Source organism: Scleropages formosus, chromosome 2 (assembly GCF_900964775.1).
Source record: "Scleropages formosus chromosome 2, fSclFor1.1, whole genome shotgun sequence".
Classification (NCBI taxonomy): domain Eukaryota; kingdom Metazoa; phylum Chordata; class Actinopteri; order Osteoglossiformes; family Osteoglossidae; genus Scleropages; species Scleropages formosus.
This window is the reverse complement of record NC_041807.1, coordinates 43375348-43397867: the sequence shown is the minus strand read 5'-3', so window position 1 is coordinate 43397867 and position 22520 is coordinate 43375348. Positions and strand designations below refer to the sequence as shown.

The following is a 22520-nucleotide window of genomic DNA, read 5'->3' as shown; positions in this document are numbered from 1 at the left end:
GGCCTTTGAGCAGCCAGTGAAACACACATGGTTGTGGGAGGTGTTGGGGTGCACAGGTCCATTTCCCCAATTGGGTCTGGGCGGAGAGCCTTTCGGGGCCTCAGTAGCTTCAGTGCTGCTGTTTTGGTTAAAATCATGACTACCCCCGGCAGTATGTGCGTGCGTGCGTGCGTGTGTGTGTGATCAGTGGGAGGGAGGCTCTCTCAGGTATAAAGTACACCTGTGCAGTGACTTTTCTTCCTATTCTCACTCATGTTTAGACAAGAATGGACTCTTGCTCTATCACTCTCTCTCTCTCTCTCGTGCTCTCTCTCTCTCTCTCTCTCTCTCTCTCTCTTTCTCACTCTTTCTCAGTCTCTCGCACCCACTTCCTCGCCCCACTAAAGTCCTGCGTCAGAAATAAAAGTATTTGGTGCGTGTTGGTTCCTGCACGCGCCTCTCCTTCTGCCAGCGGGAGAGTCTGCATTCCTGCTCCTGCTGTGCATTTCGCGACTCGTCTTGTGCACCCCCCCCGACACACACACACACACTCACACCACGCCGCATCACGCCACAGCGGTGGGACTGCTCTGCTCGCGCCACAGGTATGGGTCCGGTCCTCTCGCGTGCTGGTGGTGTGGGGGGAATGGGGGGTGAGGTGCTTCGCAGGGGGCATCATTTACTGTCACAGTGACTGTCGTTTCCTACTGTTGCTCTTCACTCTTCTCACTTGTGTCCACTCGACTCCCACTGCGCCACTTTCTCCGTCCTCCACATTTCTTTCTCTCTTGACAGCACTTCCTTACAACTCCTCTGTCAGAAAGACAGAGAGACACAGACAGAGAGACGGACAGCATCACGATGGAAATTTTCTACTACATCCAGAGACAGTGCAGTCACACTGCCAGTACATTTCAGTTACAAGGCACTTACTCCGCATGCTCCTTCATGGGACTCTGCCACACACTTTGCATTGACAGTTCTCTGGTCCCACATCCTCTGTGCAAGTAGAAGCAGCTGGACCTTGTTGAGGAAGTGGAATGGATAACTCTGAGTTAATGGTACTTTGGTACAGAACATCTGTCTGTACATCTGGACTGCAGTGGACTGTTGCTGGACGGAGGTAGGATGGCACACTGATGGCTACAATTGAATGACAATTTTGTGTGTGACAATTCTGTGACTGACCAGTGTCTGCTTCTGGACATGTGGTACACTGTCCCATGCCCCGGGATTTACTGGGATCCAGTGGAGTGTAGTAACACATTAAATTTACTGTACTGTGTTACTTCTGCTTCACTTTCTGGAGAAATTGCACTGTTCACAATACTGTATTTCTTCACATTGATGCTTTTTAACTTTTACTCAAGTACATCTGTAAAGGCAAACTTATTTTTACTGTCTTACGCTTCTGTAACCATCTTCTCATTACTTTTTCATTGTTCACATTAACTCTTTTAACTTTCTCTTCTTAAACTGAATCGGGTCACCATCGCTGTGTTTGTGACGCCCACTCTGAATTTGTTGGTCATCATTCAGAGCCCCTTTTTACGGTTGAGCCAGTGACGTTTCGTTACTCTAAGCTGTCCTTTTTATGTCCATGTATTGCTCACAGTTGGCTCTCAGTCTTCCACTGCAGTGAGACCAATCAAGGGTGTCTTGACCAATCAGGCTTTAGTGTTGAGTTTTTTCCCACTTCCACTGAAAAACTAATTCATTCATGTCCAGGAAAGTGAACTTCAAGAAAAAAAAAAGCGCTCAGTTATGTTAATGCATTAAGATTTTTTCTTCCTGAAATGTATAAAAGTTAAGATGGTCTTCAATTGCTATTGAAAAGAGTTATTTTAAAAATTGCTACAATTAAATTAATTTAAGCATGGGGACTATCAAATCCCATTTTGCATGGATAATCCTAATGTGTTAATATGTTAAGTGTTTGAAAAGTACCTGGGCGGTTCAGACACTGTTCCAAATTAGACTCAGTCCATGTGGAATATACATTTTATTCTCATGTTCATGTGGGTTTCCACTAAAGTTCACAGTCCAAAGACATGTTTCAGGTGGTGACTCTAAATTGGTTGGTTGGTGAGTGTGTGTGTGTGTGTGTGTGTGTGTGTGTGTATGTGTGTGTGTGTGTGTGTGTGTGTGTGTGTGTGGGGATTGCTGCCCTTGGCCTTGTCGTACCCAGAATGTACCGAGTGGCCTAGCACCCAGTTCTTCTGGGATAAGTTCTGAACCACCATGACCCTGACTTGGGTAAGAGGTTAACAATAGTAAGTTGGTGTCAAAATTTTATCAGTTAAAAATTAATCACATCATTTAAATATGCGTATGATTGGACTGCTTTGATCATACTGTAAATGACAGTGAACAACTGATTGTATAACCACATTCTAGAAAGCTGGGAAATATGTGTTAATGTTAATTTAAATGTTAAAATGCTGTTCACATGTGCCTCATGAATCTGACTATAACAAGTTGTAACAAATGCTTGAGTACTAATTCTGTTAACTTATTTGCCATTTATTGTAATTTACTCCTGCATATACATTTGAATGTGTTGCTAACAGACATTTTCTGAACCGCTTGTCCCATACGAGGTCACGGGGAACCGGAGCCTACCCGGCAACACAGGGCATAAGGCCAGAGGGGGAGGGGACACACCCAGGACAGGACGCCATTCCATCGCAAGGCACCCCAAGCGGGACTTGAACCCCAGGCCCACCAGAGAGCAGGACCCGGTCCAACCCACTGCGCCACCGCGCCCCCTACTTTTGCTAACACACTTTTCACATTTTACAGTAAAGCTAGACAGTGTCACATCTCCCTAGAAGCAGCACCCCCAGTGATCACCAATGGTCCTGCACAGGGTCACTTTTCTCAACCTGGCACACCTGGTCCGATAAATCAGTCCTCCAAGTACTGAATAACAAGTCCTTTAAATGCAGAAAAGGTCGGTTGTGGAGCTATGGATTCTTTATCAGCTACAGCCATTGTGACTGAGCGTTAGAGCAGCCTGGTCTCATCTTGTCTCATTCTCATCTCTTCTGCTCTTGAGTACAGATGCCTTGTGCCAAGTGTCAGTTCACAGTGTCTTCCTGTGTATCATCACCATAAGTTCTCCAGTCTCGTCATCTTCATATCTCTGTGTTCCCATGTCTCGCATGCTCATTTGTTTCCACGTCCCCCAGTCTCAGTGTTCCCATGTCTTCAACTGCCAGCGCCTCCTTGTTGACAAGTGACCAGATCACTGCAGCGCTGCGTCTACATTCATCACAAACTGCACAGCAAACTTCTGAATAAATTTTTCTCCCGAGTCCACACAAATTCATGTATCATACTGGTCCTGACACAATAGCTTTTCCCACTTTCACCCTTTTCCTCCTTATGGCTCTTCACACATTTTCCCTTTTGCAGCAACATGGAACAGCGCAGATCATCCACCAACTCAGCAGACCATCGCAAAGAACCTCTCACTTGCAGTGACAAAGACCAGTCCAAAGAGTCGCCATCTGAAAGTGATGAGTATCAGCACAAAGAACCACCGTGTCGTAGTGACAAGGAGCAGTCGAAAGAATCGCCATCTCCTAGTGACACGAATCAGTCCAAAGACTCCCCTGGAGACAGTGACACAGAGCAGCCCAAAGGATTCCTCGCCAACAGCAAGTATCAGACCAAAGAAGCTCCCTTTCGTTGTGACACAGACCATCCTGAAGATGTTCTCTCTCCCAGTGACACAGACCAGCCCAGCAATCCATCATCTCCCACTGACACTGATCAGCACAGTGAGCCCCCTTCTCCCAGTGACATGGATCCCAGCTCATCTCCTGCGCAGAGATCCTCTACCGCAGTCTGTCTGCGTATGGTTGGCAGTCGTAAGCAGCCTCGTCTTCAGGAGAGGTATGACGGGAAAAAGATTCCAGGAAGCACAGCTCCCTGCCACCTACTATTACATTCATTAATTTATTTTGACAGTTTTCACCAAAGTAGCGTACGTTTATATTTAAATGTACACGTATTCATTTAGCAGACGCTTTCCCTCAAAGTGACATACTGTACATCTCAGAGAACAACACAATAAGTGCATTAGATTAACAAAGCAAAGATTTTGGATGCAGACACATGATTCTTGAGTACAGTCGGTTTCTCTCATACCACAGTATGAACCATTGTATGTTACACCAGTAGCTAAATGCAGGCTTTTCAATTATTAAATAAATTATCAAAAATATTAAACAAATAACAAACATGGACACGATTATCAAGCACTTAGGAGGTCACGGGAGAAGTGAGTCTGAAAGAGCAGAGTTTTGAAACCCTTCTTAAATCTAGAGAGACTGAGCAGTCCTGTGTGACACGGGGAGCTCATTCCACCACATCCGAGCCAGAACCAAAAACCTTTGTGCTCTTTATTTCGTATCTCTTATGTGTGGGACCACCAAACGGGCAGAGGCGGAGGAACGTAGCAGTCTGGTTGGACTGTAGCGAGTGATTCAATTCAATTCAATTCATTTTTATAGAGCGCTCTTCTCACACAGTGACACTGAGCTCTTTAACACAGGCATAAGGCCAGAAAAACAGATATAAACAAACAACACAGTCGACTAATGGCTACCATAATGGAGAAGTTATTATAGAGCTATAAGTATACCTACTGGCCACTGGCGAAAGGAACAAAAACTCCCAACTGAAAGTTGAAGGAGAAAAAACCTCTGGGGGTCCACGGGCTAGTGGTTTCCAACCCCTCTTGGGCATTCTAGATTAATTCTAGATTAATGATATTGTTGCTATATGGTATCTTGAATCCCCAGCTCAGCATGGAATGTCTCGTTCATCGTGGCAGTAGGTCATCATCCTCAGTCAGCATGGTATTCGTCTGTCACCACCGGCCAGCCTCCTCAAGTCTTATGTAGCGAGGCAATGCTCAACAAGAAGAAAGAACAGAGTTAGTAATGTGTTAAGTTAATTTATTATGCATTTATATAATGGTGGTAAAAAAGAACTAAGGCAAGTGGAATTACATTTCGAGGTGGAATGCCTGAGCGAACGTGTAAGTCTTTAGTCGGGATTTGAAAACAAAAAGAGGGGGCATTTCTAACAGTAACTGGTAGACTATTCCACAGTTTAGGTGCTCTATAACTAAAGGCGCGACCTCCTACTGAGGTCTTATTGATCACAGGTGCTTTAAGGTAACCTGCATCTAACGAACAAAGATATCGTCCTGGGAGATAAGAGTCAATAATCTCACAAAGGTAAACCGGAGCAATGCCATATACTGCCTTATAGGTCAAAAGTAGACTTTTATAATCAACTCTAAATGCGACCGGGAGCCAATTTAATGATTTAAGTACAGATGTTATATGGTCATACTTCCTAGTTCTAGTGACAATTCTTGCAGCAGCATTTTGTACCAACTGTAGCCTGGATACAGTCTGGTATGGACAACCCGATAAAAAAGCATTACAGTAATCCAGCCTGCTGGAAACAAAAGTATGAACCAGTTTCTCAGCACCTCATCTACATAGGAATCGCAGTAATTTAGCTATGTTTCTTAACTGAAGGAAGCACGACTTAGTCAAAGCATTTACATGAGATACAAATGACAGCTTTCCATCCAGCAGGATACCCAAATCCTTGACACAATCTGTACGGTTGAAAGTAATACAATTTGTTGTAAACATTGGCATGATTATGTCAAGAGTTTTGGCATCACCACCCACCACAAGTACTTCTGTTTTACTGGCATTTAGAGATAAAAAATTTTTACTCATCCATAATTTTATACTGGTAAAACAATTAGCTAAAGACACCACATGTGATGGATCATCAGGCTTAAACGATAGCTGTGTGTCATCGGCATACGAATGGAAATTCACATTGTGTTGGCGAATAATGTCACCCAATGGTAACATAAAGAGTGAGAACAGTAATGGACACAACACAGAGCCCTGTGGCACACCACACTAAACCGTAGTTGAGATGGAGAGAGTGCAGTCATCAGATTTCAGTACAAATTGTTCTCGGTTAGCTAAATACGTTTCAAACCACTTCAGAATGGTACCTCTTAGTCCAACCAGGTTTCCAAGTCTGCTCAGTAGGACACTATGGTCTACAGTATCGAATGCAGCACTTAAGTCCAGTAACATAAGAATAGAGATCTGACCAGCATCAGAAGAAATGAGAATATCATTAACAACACATGTGAGTGTCGTTTCAGTGCTGTGACCAGTGCGGAAGCCAGACTGAAATTTTTAAAATATATTATGATTTAGATATTTTACAATTTTGGAAGCTACGATTTTTTCTAGAATTTTGAATAAAAACAATAGATTGGAGATAGGTCTGTAATTACATGGGTTATTACAATCGAGATCCGATTTCTTTAGTACGGGTCTAATAAAGGTGATTAAAAGCTTTTGGAACACAGCCATTTAGTAATGACGTATTAACAATATTAACAATAGGTTCTGCAAGCACGGAAACTGCGGCTTTCAGTAATTTAATGGGGATTGGGTCTAAAGGACAGGTAGTACTTTTCATAGAGCGAATTAGCATGGTAATTTCCTCTACAGTTATTACGTCAAAACTACTGAGATGGTGGGGATGACCAATATTATGATCGTCAGAAACGCTTATGCTGGCTAAAACCGAACTAGAAGGCACTATGGATTTGTGGATATTCTCTAATTTATTATTGAAAAACTACATAAATTCATCATTAGTAATGGTGGCAGATATACATTGTTTATCCTTGTGTTTACCAGTTAAGTAAGCGATGGCATTAAACAGGAAGCGAGGGTTCTTGTGATTTTCATCAGTTAACTTTGCGTAGTATTTGGATCTGGCATGAAAAAGTTCTTTTTTATATTTTTTTTAGACAATCGGACCAGGCTACATAATAAACGTTTAGTTGAATGCCATTTAGGGGGTGTGGTGGCGCAGTGGGTTGGACCGCAGTCTTGCTCTCCAGTGGGTCTGGGGTTCAAGTCCCTCTTGGGGTGCCTTGCAAGGGACTGGTGTCCTGTCCTGTCTTGGGTGTATCCCTTACACCCTGTGTTACCGGGTAGGCTCTGGTTCCCCGTGTGTGAGAGAGAGAATGCCATTTATGCTCTAATTTACGACATTCTAACTTTATTGCACGAGTTGATTCGTTGAACCATGCCACGGCGAGTTTCTTACAGTTCGAATAAGTTTGGTTTTTGGTGGAGCCGCAGAGTCTAGCGCCAATTTTACCACCGAATTATAATCTAAATAGACTAAAGCCATTTGATCAATATTATCTACACTCGTTCCAAAATCTGAGCTTCTAATATAATCAACAATTTTAGCAATAGTATTTTCATCAATATGCCGCACAATTTTAGTCTTACTATGGTCGAACGGCACTGGCAGGTATAGATCAAAGGTTAATAAGTAATGATCAGAAATAGCCTTGTTTAAAGGAATAACATTAACCTGATGTACATCTACGCGGTAAATTATGATGAGATTGAGCGTATGGTTACGGGAATGAGTAGGAAAGGTAACAACTTGGGTAAAACCGACGGAGTTTAAGAGAGACAGAAAACTATTAGCGAGAGTATCTGATGACACGTCTACATGAATATTGAAATCACCCATCAGGATAATTTTGCCATGATTAATGACTAAATTGGTTATGAAGTTGCTAAATTCCACGAGCAAAGATGAGTACAGTCCAGGTGAACGGTAGATAAGTAATATCATTATACTGGTTTTGACTTGAAATCCAGCTGTAGAACTTCAAATGTGTTAAAGTATCGGGCCGTGGAAGTATCAGGGAGCAGATCTGTTGATGGTTTGGTAGACCGTAATCTGAGTGGGTGTCACGGTGACACAGCAAGTAGCGCTGCTGTCTCACAGTGTCTGGATGGTGTAAGAGGACATGGGTTTGATCCCTGCTCAGTCTGTGTGGAGTTTGCATGTTCTCCCTCTGTCTGTGTGGGTTTCCTCCCACAGTCCAAAGACATGCTGTTCAGGTTCCCCCATAGTGCGTGAGTGACAGAGAGAGTGTGTATTCCCCGATGTATGGATGAGTGACCCCTTGTAAGTAGTGTATCTAGCAGTGTAAGTCACCGTGATGAATAAGGTGTGTGGGCTCATAACACTACATAGAGTTCATTGGATGTCGCTTTGGAGAAAAGCATCTACTAAATAAATGCATGTGTTGAATTTGATTCTGACAGTTATAAGAAGCCAGTGGTGAGAGAAGGATGGGGAGGGGATGAAAGGGAATGCTTCAGTAAGGCAAACATAACGTGTACCATGATATGCCCTCACCGCTGGAGGTTTGATGGCAGGGACTAGAAGACCAGACAGGAGGGAGTTACAATAGTCCAAGAGTGATATCAGCATACTCTAGGCCAGGAGCTGCACAGAGTTTGTTGTGAGATAAAGGCTGTTTGTATGGATGTTGCGCAGTGGGAGCTTGCAAGATCGAGTTATGGCTTTAGAGTGGGTGAAGAAGCAGAATTTGCAATTAGTCATTCTTCCTAATTGCTATGAATACACCTGCTATTACGGATAAATCAGCTAATACATTCAATAGAGAGATCTTGACAAGTAGAAGGACCAGAAAGGAAATGTAGGTTCTCGGCCTGGAGCTGTAGGTGGTGACTGATCAACCAGGAGAAGATGTCAGAGACATGCTGCGATGTGACCAGTATCTGTGACAGTTGAGATGTAAATCTGGACTGAGTTTGGGTACAGAAAAAGGTTTACAGCAGAGGTACACTAGTGGGACATGGACAATTCTGAAGACAGATGAGTGTGACGCTGGCCCATCAGGCAGTGGGGCAGTGGATCCAGATGTGAGATTGTTCAGATGGCAGTTTTTGGGGCAAAGATCATAGTCGAGACGAGCGAAGGCTCAGAACCGAGGGGTGAAGTGATGATCGTGGCTGTAGCAGACAGGATACAAGTGAGAAGGAACAAGGAGGGGAACATAGAGAGCAGAACTGGCAACATACAAGCACAGTGTGGATGGTTGTCTCAACGAGATTCCAGTAGTGGACTGGTGCCCTTTATACCCAGCTGCGTTGATTGTGACCAGGTGCTTGTGGCTGTGCTGAGGACGTGGATCTGATAAAGAGAAGCGGCCACTAGAGAGGAAGGAATTATAGACAGAAGCAATAATGGAACGAGTTATGCAGAACTTGATGGAACAGAGTCAGTAGGGCAGGAGGTACCTTGGTGAGAGAGCAGAAGGTTGGAGATGTTGAGTTCTGGCAGGGATAATAATGTGTGCATTGGTGGAAGGTAGACATAGAGGGCTGAGTGTAAAAAAGGGTGAAAAAAGAGGAAGAAGAGGTCAGAAGCATGAAGGGGTCTAACAAAGAAGGCTGGAGAGCCACAGACCACAGCACTGAAAACAACATCAAGAGGATTGCTGGCCTTGTGAGTAGCTGTGGACTGAGACGTTATCTGTTCAAACATCTGTAAGAAGGCCATGCGCAAACCTGTAAAGCCACCTCTGCCAGAGAGACAAATCTTGGGTGAGGAGTCATAGGTGGAAGCGTTTTCTGTGCTGATTCACATTTCTCCCTGAGAGAGATGGTTGACCTCTGACCCCTGACCACAAAGCTTTTCAATCTGTCTTTGCAGGCGGGGCTCCAATGTATCTCTGGTGTTGGATGTGAGCACCCTCGGCACAGTTGAACCTATGTGCACCATATCTACTCCCCGTGACACCATCCTGCACCTTCTGAGGACCAGCAAGCGCCCCCTGGTTGCAACAGAGCTGCAGGAGGCCTCCCGCCAGATACATATCCTGGACCAGGAGTACCAGGTAAACCAGCAGGCATAAGGTGAGGACAAGTGAACAAAAAAATGACCACAGCTGGGTGAAGGGGGGAGACTGAGCAGAGGTTTCAAAGGGACGAGTGACTTTTATTATGCTAATTTAAATCTAATTCATAAATCATTTGGCTAAAATGGCCCTTTGAAGCAAGTCAACAGCAGTGAAAAGTTCTCAAACAAGCCATCTCCTTCCAGTGTACCCTCACACAGGCCAAAACAGGAAATGCCTTAACCGTTTCATCAGTCAGCATAGGGAAGGCACTGGACTGCTGTCCATCAAGTCTCCCCACCCTGTGCCATGGCAGGTGCTCAGCCCACCTCATATTGTGCATAACAAGTGGCGGAATACGCATAACTTAAGTTGCGTGAGGTCTTATGGTGTCCACAGGGTGCACAAAAATAAGGTTTGCGTTTAATTCATTTTTTTTCCTTCTGTGCAGAAAATCCCACCAAACTTTGTCAATGCATCTGAGCTGGATGTTCCTGGGCATGCCTTAAAGGACAGATACAAGAGCATCCTGCCAAGTGAGTGTGACATGTTGGACTGGCCTTTGAGCATAATTCCACTGCTTGGTTTTGCTCATCTGTATGAAAGGATGGGACTGCTTGCATCGAAGACAGCTCCTGTGTCAGAGATGCTAAAGTGGATACTTCCGCTGTCCATTTGTGTTGTGCCTGTGTGACACGTCAAAGTGACCTTGATCTCAGATGTGGCCTCCTGCCTCGTCCCGAACAAGAGCAGCTGAAACTGACGAAAGCTGATTTTCTTGGCAATACAAAGGTCGTCTCACTGGGAGAAAATGCAAACTCATCTGCAGGTGTGAGGCACCAGCAATACCCGCTGTGCCACTGTGCCCTTTATCTAAGCATACTTTGTGATCCGCTAAGTGCCGAGTAATGAGAGCTTTCCGCTGGTCTCTCCACTCAGATCCAGAGACCCGGGTTTGCCTGCAAGGAGACCGGACAGAAGCAGAGGACGGAACATATATCAATGCTAACTACATCCGGGTAAGACGGGCATTTACAGGCAGCGCTTGGGATCGGTTCTCTTCAGGTTTCACTTTGTTATTTTTTGTGCCACATTCTTTCTCCGGATACAGCGATGGCTGCTCATTATATTCTTAGGTCCCCTCACAAAGACCGACACCATGGCAATGAAAAAGAGTGCCATTCATTTACATTTTTTCATTTAACAGGCGCTTTTGTCCAAAGCAATGTACACACACACACACACATTTTCAGAACCGCTTGTCCCATACGGGGTCACGGAGCCTAACCCGGAAACACAGGGCGTAAGGCCGGAGGGGGAGGGGACACACCCAGGACGGGACGCCAGTCCGTCACAAGGCACCCCAAGCGGGATTCGAACCCCAGACCCACCCGAGAGGAGGACTGTGGTCCAACCCACCGCGCCACTGCGCCACCGCACCCCCTCCAAAGCAATGTACATCTCAGCAAAAGTACAATTTATGCATTACATTAAGAGAAGGAGACGTAGCTGCAGACATGAAAGTCTCAAGCAAATCTAGTTTGTTCCCTACCATTTCCTGCACCGAGGTTCATCGTTCGAGTAGGTGCATAAGACATACAAATCCCGATACCCACACCAATTTTTTTTTAATTAAATATTATAAGATACACAAATGAGCAGTACAATACCAGTACAACACCATTTGACTCATAAACACAAGACACCTTGCACATGCAGGGCTTTTTCACCCCATGTGGACATGTGGCATGGTGAAGACATGAACCCACATCCTCAAGGGCATGCGGCAGTTCACCAACGTGCCTCTGCAGGCAATTTTCCCATAGGCTTTCGTGTGTATCTCATCATTCCTCACATACCGCCCTGTTTGAGCAAAGAAAATGCTATGTTAGTTCAAGCTCAGCACTTGGGTTCTCATGGAAGTTCTACTCATGTCTGACCTGGAACAAGTTTCCTTGTCAGATGTCCCAGCCTCAGGGTGTTTCTGCTGCCCACCAGCTGAACGAACATGTCCTCTTTGGCCTTCTGGGAGTCTGTAGACCGTCTGAAGATATTGAGGGCAGAGCTTTGAGTTGCTGCTGAAAGGTTCTGCAGATAATCACAGCTGATGAGTGTGATCGCTCTCATCTGTGTGTTCTTTGGTTTGCATTACTTCATTTAGCAGATGCTTTTCTCCAAAGTGACTTCCAATGAACTCTATGTAGTGTTATCAGCCCGCACACCTTATTCACCATGGTGACTTACACTGCTAGATACACTACTTACAGTGGGTCACTCATCCATACATCAGTGGAACACAGTCTCTCTGTGTCACTCACACATTATGGGTGAACCTGAACAGTGTGTCTTTGGACTGTGGGAGGAAACCAGAGCATCCAGAGAAAACCCACACAAACACAGGAGAACATGCAAACTCCACAGACTGAGCGGGATCAAACCCACGTCCTCGCGCACAACCCAGGTGCTGTGAGACAGCAGTTTTTTTGTGTGTGTGTGTGTGTGTGTGTGTGTGTGTGTGTGTGTGAGAGAGAGAGAGAGAAACGTGGTTTTTGACAAGTAAGACACTGGGTCCAAAGCATACTGGACATTAGCACCAGTACCACTGGGTCCAGTTCACGGAGCATGAGGTGAAGACAAGGACGTTATGGGATCTTGCCGAACGTTGCTATAACCTTGAAACCACATGTCTTACAGTGGACTAAAAATAAAGACAGCAAGAACAATTACATTTAAATTCTCACCAGACATCAACTTGCGCACGTAACTGGGACAGAAGAGTATTTGTTACTTGATCCACTTCACTACTATCAATGAACGGTTCACAAGAGTATTTAATCCCTGAATTCTTTTTGAAACATGGGGCAAGAACTAAAATGTAATAAAACCTGGACCTAACACTTTATTTATGTATTTATTTGTTCTTTTTTTCATCAAGAGCTCCTTCACTGCAGGGCCTCAGTGTCCATCTGTCCAGGAAACTACTGCAGTGGGACAGGGCGAAACAGAACAGAGCAGGACAGGAAGCCCATCATTAGCAGCACTTAGATTTTTTTATTAAGCTAAAGCAGTTCTGGCCCCGTGTCTCATTTGCAGCTGAGGACACAATAAAACCACCGTGAGGACAAATCAGAGAAGCTCGCAGTCAACAGACACCACCCTCAGTTTATTCGCTGTCCTGTTTCTGAAACTGCAGTTCGTCCAATGAAATCCAGAGTGGAGATGCAGGCAACAGAGGATGTGACGCCTACGTGAAGCGTGCGTCATAATTTTGGAGGTCTCAAAAAATTAAGTGTCATTCCCATTGTGTTACACTGTCCATCCCCTGCATTCCCTGTCATTCCATTGTAAATCTGGGTAAAGTTCCCCACACACTTCTCGTAAGGCAGTGGCCCTGACTGCTGCTTCCTGCACAGGGCTTCGGTGGAGCACCCAAGAGTTACATCGCCACCCAGGGGCCCATGACGAACACTCTGGGGGATTTCTGGGAGATGGTCTGGCAGGAGGAATCCACCATCATTGTAATGATCACGGAGCTCAAGGACAAGAAGGAGGTGAGGAAATGGAGGGACCTGTCTCCCTTGCTAAGAATACATTAGCACTACCAGCCCATAACAACAGGGTGGTACCCGTGTGGTTGCTGCATCACCGGTTTTGCCCATCAGGTGGGCTCTCCGTGCAGTTCCACATGCTGTGCATCCAGTGTATGCATGTCTATACACCGCTGTGTCATAATGTTGCTTCGTGGCACTTTGGGTGTTCCTTTCATTTGAGTTACTGCAACGTGAGTGTATATCAGCAGCTCGACTGATGACCGCAGCGGGGACCACAAGTGTGTTTGTAACTCATTTTGTTCCAAAGTCACTTTTACCTCAAAGTCACAATCAACAAAAGGTCAAAGTTTCATACGTCCCTTTCATTATTTACAGTACATTCGGAAAGTATTCAGATCCATTCACATTTTTCACATATTTTCATGTTGCAGCCTTAGGCTAAAATGGTTTAAATTAATTTTTCCTCGTCAAGCTACACTCAATACCGCATAATGACGAAGCAAAAACAAGATTGTAGAAATTTTGCACGTTTGTTGAAACAAAAAAAACTGAAATATCACATTACTTTTTTCACATACTAAGTATTCAGACCCTTTATTTAGCTGAAACACATTTGAGAGCGATTACAACCTGAAGTCGTCTTTGGTATGACCCAAAAAGCTTTGCACACCTGGATTTGGGGATTTTCTGCCGTTCTCTGCAGATCCTCTCAAGCTCTGGCAGGTTGTATGGGGACCATTGGTGGACGGCTGTTTTCGGGTCTCTCCAGTGATGTCCAATTGGGTTCAAGTCAGGGTTCTGGCTGGGCCTCTCAAGGACTTTCACTAAGTTGTCCCTATGCCACTGCTGTGTTGTCTTTGCTTTGTGCTCGGGGTCATTGTCCTGTTGGAAGGCAAACCTTCAGCTCAATTACCAGAGTATGTTTTCATTAAGGATATCTCTCTACTTTGCTCCATTCAGCTTTCCTTCAACCATGACAACATTACTTCATTTGGCAGATGCTTTCCTTCAAAGTAACTTGCAATGAACACTACATAGTGCTATCAGCCTTCTCTTACTCACCAAAGGCGATTCACACTGCTAGATACACTTCTTGCAACGAGTCCCTCGGCCATACATCAGTGAAACACACTCACTCACACTATGAGTGACTTAGAGTCACCAGTCCACCTGAACAGCAGTTCTTTGGGCTGTGGGAGGAAAGCCACACAGACACGGGGAAAACATGTAAAGTTCACACAGACTGTGAAGTCACCCAGACACTGAGACAGTAGCGTTATTCGCTCTGCCACCATGAATAGTCTCACTATTTCTGCTGCCGAAAAACAACCCCAGAGCATGATGCTGCCACCACCATGTTTCACCACTAGGATGGTATTGTGCGGGTGATGAGCGGTGCCTGGGTTCCTCCAGACACGATGTTTAGAAATGAGGCCAAACTATTTGGTCTTGGTTGTGTTGAACTCAGAAAAAAACAATCCAAGAATTATGAAGGCTGCTGTGCTCCTGGGAACTTGAGTGCTGCAGAATTTTCTTGTAGCCTTCCCCAGGTCTGTGCCTTGACACAATCCTGTCTCTAAGTTCTGCAGGCAGTTCCTTTGACCTCATGGCTTAGCTTTTACTCTGATACACATTGTCAGCTGTGTGACCTAATATAGACAGGTGTGTGTCTTTCCAAATCATGTCCGATCAATTGAATTTACCACAGGTGGACTACAAAAAAAGTGAAGAAACATCTTGGCACAGACAGGGATGGGAGGCAGGAGGTAGGTGGTTTGGACCCAAGTGTGGGTGAGGTCATCCTGGCTGCAACAAACCCACAGAGGCAGACGAAATTGGTGGTCAGGAACAGGTGTTGGTCGATCGGGGTGCAGACGTTGTTTTCAGGGCAAGACAGTACACAGAACTAGGCAACGCAAGCAGAGGTCGAAAGCCAGGTAAACACAGGAACGAGGAACAGGGTGCAAGGGATGAACTGCTGAAATCACAAGCCAAGGCGTTGCAAGTTTCCACAACCTTGTGCCGGAACAGTGCTGCCTTTGTCCTTGGCTTTGTTGATTATTGTCAGGTACGGCTACTTGGCTTGTCGGCGTGATAAACCTCAAAGGTGATCAATAGAAATAAGATTCACCTGAGGTAAATTTCATTTTTCGTAGTAAAGGATCTAAATACTTATGTGATAGTGATATTTCAGTTTTTTATTTTTAAGGAATTTGTAAAAATTTCACCAATCCTGTTTTCGCTTTGTCATCATGGGGTATTTAGTGTAGCTTGAATGAATTTAAATAATTTTACATTTACATTTACAGTTATTCATTTTGCAGAGACTTTTCTCCAAAGCGTCGTACATCTCATAGAAAATACAATGTGTTCAATACATTAGGAGAAAGAGAGATCTAGCTGCAAATGTGTCGTCATTCTTAAGTAAACTTAGTTTATTTCCACCAGATGAACCAATGTTCATCACACACGTAGCTGTATAAAACTTTATCCGACTATTGATGATTCCCAATCACATTCTTCATTTTTTTATATACAGAACTGTTCAAAAGTTTTAGGCACTTGGGGAAAAAAGCTGTAAAGTGAGAATGCTTCCAAAAATAATTCTCTTACTTAAACTTCCAACAAAGCTTAGTAACCATCCATTGTCAACAACCACTTGGCACAGCGGGTTTGGCCAGGTCCCGCTCTCTGGCGGATCTGGGGTTCGAATCCTGTTTGGGGTGCCTTGCGATGGACTGGCGTCTCCTCCTGGGTGGTGTCTCCCCTCCCCCTCCAGCCTTGTGCCGTGACCCCACTTGGGATAAGTGGTTTCAGACAGTGTGTGTGTGTGTGTGTGTGTGCGTGTGCTTTCTTTCTTTAACAATATTCAAAACCCTTACTGTAATACTGTAACTTTTTGCAAAAGGAATGCTTGGAAATCTACATTGTAAAATATGCTTTTTGCCATTGACACTAATGCAGAAGACATTAAAAAACCATCTGAAACAAATATTTCTGTGAAACATCTAAGTGCCTAACACTTTTTCACAGTGTTGTATATAAGATAGATAGATAGATAGATAGAACTTTATTGTCATAGCATAGTACAGGTACACAGCAACGAAATGCAGTTTAGCATCTACCAGAAGTGAAAATAGTAGAATTGTGCAAATGAACAAGTGCGGTTAAATAGAAGAAATATATTTACAACAAGTAAATAAATAGAATATGGCAGAGAGTATGTACAGAAGCTGTTGAGCAGGTAGCAGTAGTAATGTATATATATATAAATATCTATAGAGTATGAACAACAGTAACAAGGATAATGCACTGTGTATGTACAGATAATATACATATTATATATCTATATTATACATATATAAATAAATAAATAAATATAAAGATATACACACACACACACATTTTCAGAACCGCTCGTCCCATACGGGGTCACGGGGAACCGGAGCCTACCCGGGAACACAGGGGCGTAAGGCCAGAGGGGGAGGGAACACACCCAGGACGGGACGCCAGCCCGTCGCAAGGCACCCCAAGCGGGATATGAACCCCAGACCCACCGGAGAGCAGGACCGCACCCCCTATAAAGATATACATTTTTCCATATTATATACACACATATATATATATATATATATATATATATATATACATATACACACACAGAGAAAGATAGCTAGGACATGCTATGAATTATCAGTTATTTACAATTATAATTATTATTGTTATATAGAGATAACATGGGAAGTACAAGGTGGAGCAGAACCGCATAATGATTACAGGCAGTTAAAAAAATAGTAAAGCGTCAGTGAGACATCAGTGACCTAACGGTGAAGTATAGAGTTCAGTAGGGTGATCATTGTATGGAAGAAACTGGCCCTGAACCTGCTGGTTCTGGTGCGAATGGCCCTGAATCTTCTCCTGGGTGGAAGGAGGTTGAACAGTTTGTGACTGGGATTTGAGGAGTCCTTGATGATTTTGTGTGCTCTGCGCAAGCATCCGCTATGGTGAAGAAGCTCAATGGCAGGTAGTTGTGTGCCAGTGATGCGTTAGGCGGTTTTCACTACCCTTTGCAGGGCTTTTCTTTCGCACACTGTAGAGCTGCTATACCACACTGTGAAGGAGTTAGTCAGGATGCTCTCAATGATACAACAGTAAAAGTTAATTAAAATCTCAGGGGGCAGATGAGCTTTATATATATTTTATATTATATTATATACTGCATATATAAACATTTACGTTACATTACAGGAGTAGCTGCATACATGTTTATCCATTGTTCAACAGTTATGATCTCAAAGTTATAGTGCATGAACATTTACACATTTATTTGTCACATACACAACCATACTTAGTACGACGTGCAGTGAAATGCTTTTTCAACTGTCTGTAATACAGACTGATACGAAAAGATAATATAAAAAAGGCAATACAAATAAAGTAAAAATTAGAAACATACTGCAGAAATATGAAGAATATATAATGATGAAAATAGGACAGAATAAATACTAAAATAAATAATAGGATAAAAAAGATAAAATATTGTGGTAAAAGAATTTGAGCGTATCTTCTAAAAATGTGGAATAACAGAAATATAATAAAGATGTATTAGAAATGGGGGGTGCGGTGGCGCAGTGGGTTGAACCACAGTCCTGCTCTCCGGTGGGTCTGGGGTTCGAGTCCCGCTTGGGGTGCCTTGCGGCGGACTGGCGTCCCGTCCTGGGTGCGTCCCCTTCCCCCTCCGGCCTTACGCCCTGTGTTGCCGGGTAGGCTCCGGTTCCCCGTGACCCCGTACGGGACAAGCGGTTCTGAAAATGTGTGTGTGTGTGTGTGTATTAGAAATGTACAGCAAATTGCAGGTGTGGAGTCCAATATTAAAAGTTTAAAAGTTTAAATTACATGAACTTAAAGGATCATGGGCGAAGTGAGTCTGGAAGAGATGACTTTTAAGACACTTTGCAAATGTGGACAGAGATTCAGCAGATGGAGATTGAGCACAATGGAGCCAGAACCGAGAACCTTTGTGCTTTAGCTTTCATGCGCGGGACCACCAAGCGGACACATATAGAAGAGAGTAGCATTTTTTAGCATAAGGCTGTAAGAGAAAACTATGTGAAAAAAGTGAAAGAGTCTGGATACTTTCTGAATGCACTGTATATACTCGGCTCTTGACAAATCTTCGGCATACAGTTGAAATAATTGCTTCTTTATTCTTATTTTTCTTCGATTAGGAAATGTTCATTTTAAATGTTTCTATTGACTTTCAGCTACATAAAGATGAAAACAAATCTGAAAATTAGGTATCTCCACAAGCTCCTGTCCAGTGGTGCCTCTTGAGCAATTTGGATATTAGAGCTGAGCCTGAGACGAGCGAGCCAGCTGTACCGTTACCGTAGTACAACTGCTATTACCATAGTAGAACTAATGTATTCTGTCTTCTGCCATTCATAAGGTTTGGTTACTTTTCATTTCCCTGTTGGCACGGCAGTTTGCTTAACAACACTCTTTATAGATTGATCTCTCTGTGGCCTCCCACGTGTGTTGCAGAAGTGTGTGCGCTACTGGCCCGAGCACCGCAGCCAGTATGGCAGGGTTAGTGTGGAGGTGATCTCAGAGCAGCTGTGCGATGGCTACACAGTTCGAGAGCTCACGGTCCAGGTGAGGCCACGTCGAGCCCCAGCTCAGCCACATTGCAGCGGAACAGCGTGATGCTCAGTGTAAATACCTCCTGGCAGGTGGGCTCCGATAGCAGGTGGGTGAGGCACTACTGGTACTCGCTCTGGCTGGACCACCAGATTCCGGAGTGCGCCGACACCCTCCTGAGGCTGGTGCTGGATGTGCAGGCCCACAAACGCACCCTGAGCAAGTCTGGGCCCACGATAGTGCACTGCAGGTTCTCCCACTGCCCTTCCTCACATATGTCCTCCGTGTGTGTGTGTGTCTGTGTGTGTGTCTGTGTGTGTTTATTTGAACAAGAAGAAGAGCAACACCGAAACGTGTACAAATAAGAGTACACACAGCATTTAGAAAGCCATAAAAGAAAAACCTAAGCGGGGGTACATAGTGCAATACAAACGCATGCGATGTGAAAAGGCTGAGTAAAGTAAATCTGCCCACCAGTGGGGGTGTGTCTTTGCAATGACTGTGTAGGGACTGTAGGGACTGTAGGGACTGGACGGCCCTTATATGCTGAGTGTATGACGACGTGCTGTCTGCCCCCTGCTGGCCAGCGCAGGCATCGGCCGCACCGGCTGCTTCATTGCCTGTAGCGTGGGCTGCGAGCAGCTGCAGCGGGATGGCGAGGTTGACATCCTGGGCATTGTCTGCCAGCTGCGACTGGACAGGTGAGCTCCCTGCCCCCGACTACAGTACTGTACTCATATTTACACGCTCCAGTATGGTTCATGTTAATGTGACCAGGCAATCCATCATTCATCCTTCCATCCGATTTCAAGACCTGCTTGTTTTGATCAGGGTTGCGGTGAGCCAGAGCCTATCCTGTAAGCCATTTTTTAGGTACACAATACACAATATTTTAAAAAAATTTTTTTAAGCTTAAACAATGGCAAAGTATCATAAACTGTTAAAAAATCTATTTGTTTAAAGATTTACTTGCATAAGTTTTAGTAAAAATATATTTTTTTGTAAATGCAGATTTATAATTTGGTTAGCAAGTGTCAAAAACGCTCAGCTACCTTCCAGTATGGCATCATTGTTACTGATAACTTTCCTCTCGAGGTGTTGGTTACTGGGCAAAATGAAAACAACATAAAAAAAAACTCTACATTTTAATTTAAGTGATTTCCAACCATAGATCTCTTAACATGTCCTCACAGGGACAGCTGACAGTGTAGGGGTACTACTTCGGTACTACAGAACCTCCTCCTGGCATTAGCGTGGTCAAGTGGCGATGGATGGCGTCAGAGTCGTGACGGACCGGTGCGTGAGCCACGATGACCCATTTTCCGTTGGCAGGGGCGGGATGATCCAGACCAGCGAGCAGTACCAGTTCGTCTACTCGGCCCTGGCCTTGTACAGCCAGAAGCTGAGCGCCAGCACCGAGCCCACCGCTGGCCTCAGTGACCGGCCGCACTCATCCTGCTGAGGAGACGGGCTCCGCTGCACGGTCACGCCGGGAACTCCCTCGCTGCGTGGCGGGGGCCCTACTGTGGTGCTCATGCTGAACATGGGGTCCCTCAGCTCAGGTTCCGCAGCCCTGTTCACAGAGGAATGAACGAGCAGGACACTCTCAGGGCGAACGTGAGCTATTTATTGCTCTAAACACATTATCGTTTCCCTTTTCAAGATGTGCTGAAACAGGACTTACGAACACAACTGGGCCTGGGGGGCAGTTCGTAACTCATTTTCTTTGAAATTCCAAAGTAGGATTACTGATGCAGACTTCCCTCAGCTTATTTACAGGTGAAGCTCTGTAAACAGCTTTGATATAGCTTATAATAAAGAAAAAGAAATTGAGCAAGATTCAAGCTAGTTTAAAACTACTTAGAAATGACAAAAAATGAAAAATGCCCATTCGGGGCTCGTCGCAGACAGTCTGATCCCCTAAAAACGTGTGTAATTGTGTTCCTCTTCTTGTTATTGATGGCCGATGCTCAGGAACACCGCACCCAAGCTGTAAACACTTTGGCAGCGAGTTGAGTTCATGTGGCCTCATACTCCTCTTTACTGCCGTCCGTTGGCTTGGAGGGTAAATACAGGTTGACGTCAAAGTGCTGCAAAGACATTTTACAAAATAGATAAATGAGGAAAATGCAATTAATATTAAAGTAACTGGAAAATTACCTTGAAAGTTCATTACTTCAGAGATCATAACGAGGATCCAGCGCACAGTAGAAGTGTTGCTTAATGGGGACGATTTTCCATTATACCATGGTAAAATGCATTGCGACTCAGCAGTATTTGCACTAGAAGGTCCCTATATTTTTCGTGTTAGTCTGAATTCGGCTACAGGAGAAGAAGCCCTCACCCTAAGATATGAATGTGAACAAACCCTGACCTCTGACCCTACGAGACCTCATACTCGTTCAGTGAATGTCTACAGCACAGACCAGATGCTCCCGTTACATTTCAATGGACAACTTGTTCACTTAATAAACTTAATTTCTGAATAATACCGTGTACTTTATTGGTTAATTACTTTCTCTGGAAGCTTTTGTCAAGTGTCACATTCTGCAATGACATTTGCTTTGAATACCAAAAGGGTGTGGGGCAGAGGGAATGCAAGGGATTCAGGTTTCCCACACAAAATATGGCTTTATTAACAAACAAGCTAAGCAGACAAAATTGGGCACCAGGTAGTGTAGTGGCTAGTGTTACTGCCTTTGGTGTGAATCCCGCTCCAGCTATAGTAATGTTGAGTAAGGTACCCACCCTCTCTCTGTTGCTCCCACCTGTATACGTAAGTCAGTTCCCTGAGACTGTATGTAGCTCTGAGGAAAGTGTCAGGTGAACAAACAAACAGGGTGTGACCCTTTGCAGCCAGAAACAGAGGAGAAACTAGCCTGGGCTCCAAACCAACAGCAGAACCGCACCCCCTTAAGCGAACCAAATGCTTCAGAGACCTGCCATCCTGCTGACAAAATAAATGTCCTCCCTCATGCTCTTTATTTCTTTAGCTTTGTTCTAGGCAACTGGCAGAGTCGGCTTCCTACGAGACAAAAAGGGCCCTAACCCTTCTAAGGTTGCAGAACAACGTTTACAGTGTAATAGTCTAGGATGAAACAGTGCTGCAACCATCACAATCAATCAATCGATCAATCAATCAGTCAGCTGCAGTCCAATAAAATGTTTGATCAACATGAATCTTTCAGTGAAACATAAAACAAAAACATTATAAGTGAACTTAAGGTTCAGTAGATTGAACACTTCACTTCACTGCTGTTCGGCTAATGACTGAAAACACTGAGTTCCTGCAAAAATGTTTAAATTGAAATCAAATTAACCAAATTTCAAAAACCTCTTTGCTCATCTGTCCTTTGAGACAAATGCAAAGTTGCAGTGGCTCATTAGCTTCACTTCAATCCCATAGAACACACACACACTTTCTGACCCGCTTGTCCCATACGGGGTCGCGGGGAACCGGAGCCTAACCCGGCAACACAGGGCGTAAGGCCGGAGGGGGAGGGGATACACCCAGGACGGGACGCCAGTGCGTCGCAAGGCACCCC

General features: G+C 44.4%; 1 protein-coding gene across 3 annotated transcripts; it reads left to right on the top strand.

The window, feature by feature from the left end:
* The first annotated feature begins 372 nt into the window (after window positions 1–372).
* LOC108931254 (tyrosine-protein phosphatase non-receptor type 7-like) lies at window positions 373–21408 on the top strand. Of its 3 annotated transcripts, none has more exons than XM_018746922.2 (10): window positions 373–584; window positions 3397–3879; window positions 9601–9784; window positions 10236–10320; window positions 10724–10803; window positions 13198–13335; window positions 18883–18990; window positions 19068–19225; window positions 19563–19676; window positions 20308–21408. In XM_018746922.2, exons 2-10 carry the CDS (start codon window positions 3401–3403, stop codon window positions 20435–20437), a joined length of 1476 nt encoding a protein of 491 aa, XP_018602438.1. In that variant the 5' UTR covers window positions 373–584; window positions 3397–3400; the 3' UTR covers window positions 20438–21408. The 3 variants fall into 3 exon arrangements, with proteins under 3 accessions (XP_018602438.1, XP_018602437.1, XP_018602439.1); XM_018746921.2 differs by having other exon boundaries at window positions 18880–18990; XM_018746923.2 differs by lacking the exon at window positions 20308–21408 and having other exon boundaries at window positions 18880–18990; window positions 19568–19668.
* Window positions 21409–22520: the final 1112 nt, after the last annotated feature.

Excerpts from the sequence above, each read along its gene's own strand:
- LOC108931254 (XM_018746921.2), top strand. The coding sequence starts at position 3,401 with ATGGAACAGCGCAGATCATCCACCAACTCAGCAGACCATCGCAAAGAA. Across the intron at positions 3,880-9,600 it reads CAGCCTCGTCTTCAGGAGAG|GCGGGGCTCCAATGTATCTC; the intron begins GTATGACGGGAA and ends CTGTCTTTGCAG. Across the intron at positions 10,321-10,723 it reads ATACAAGAGCATCCTGCCAA|ATCCAGAGACCCGGGTTTGC; the intron begins GTGAGTGTGACA and ends CTCTCCACTCAG.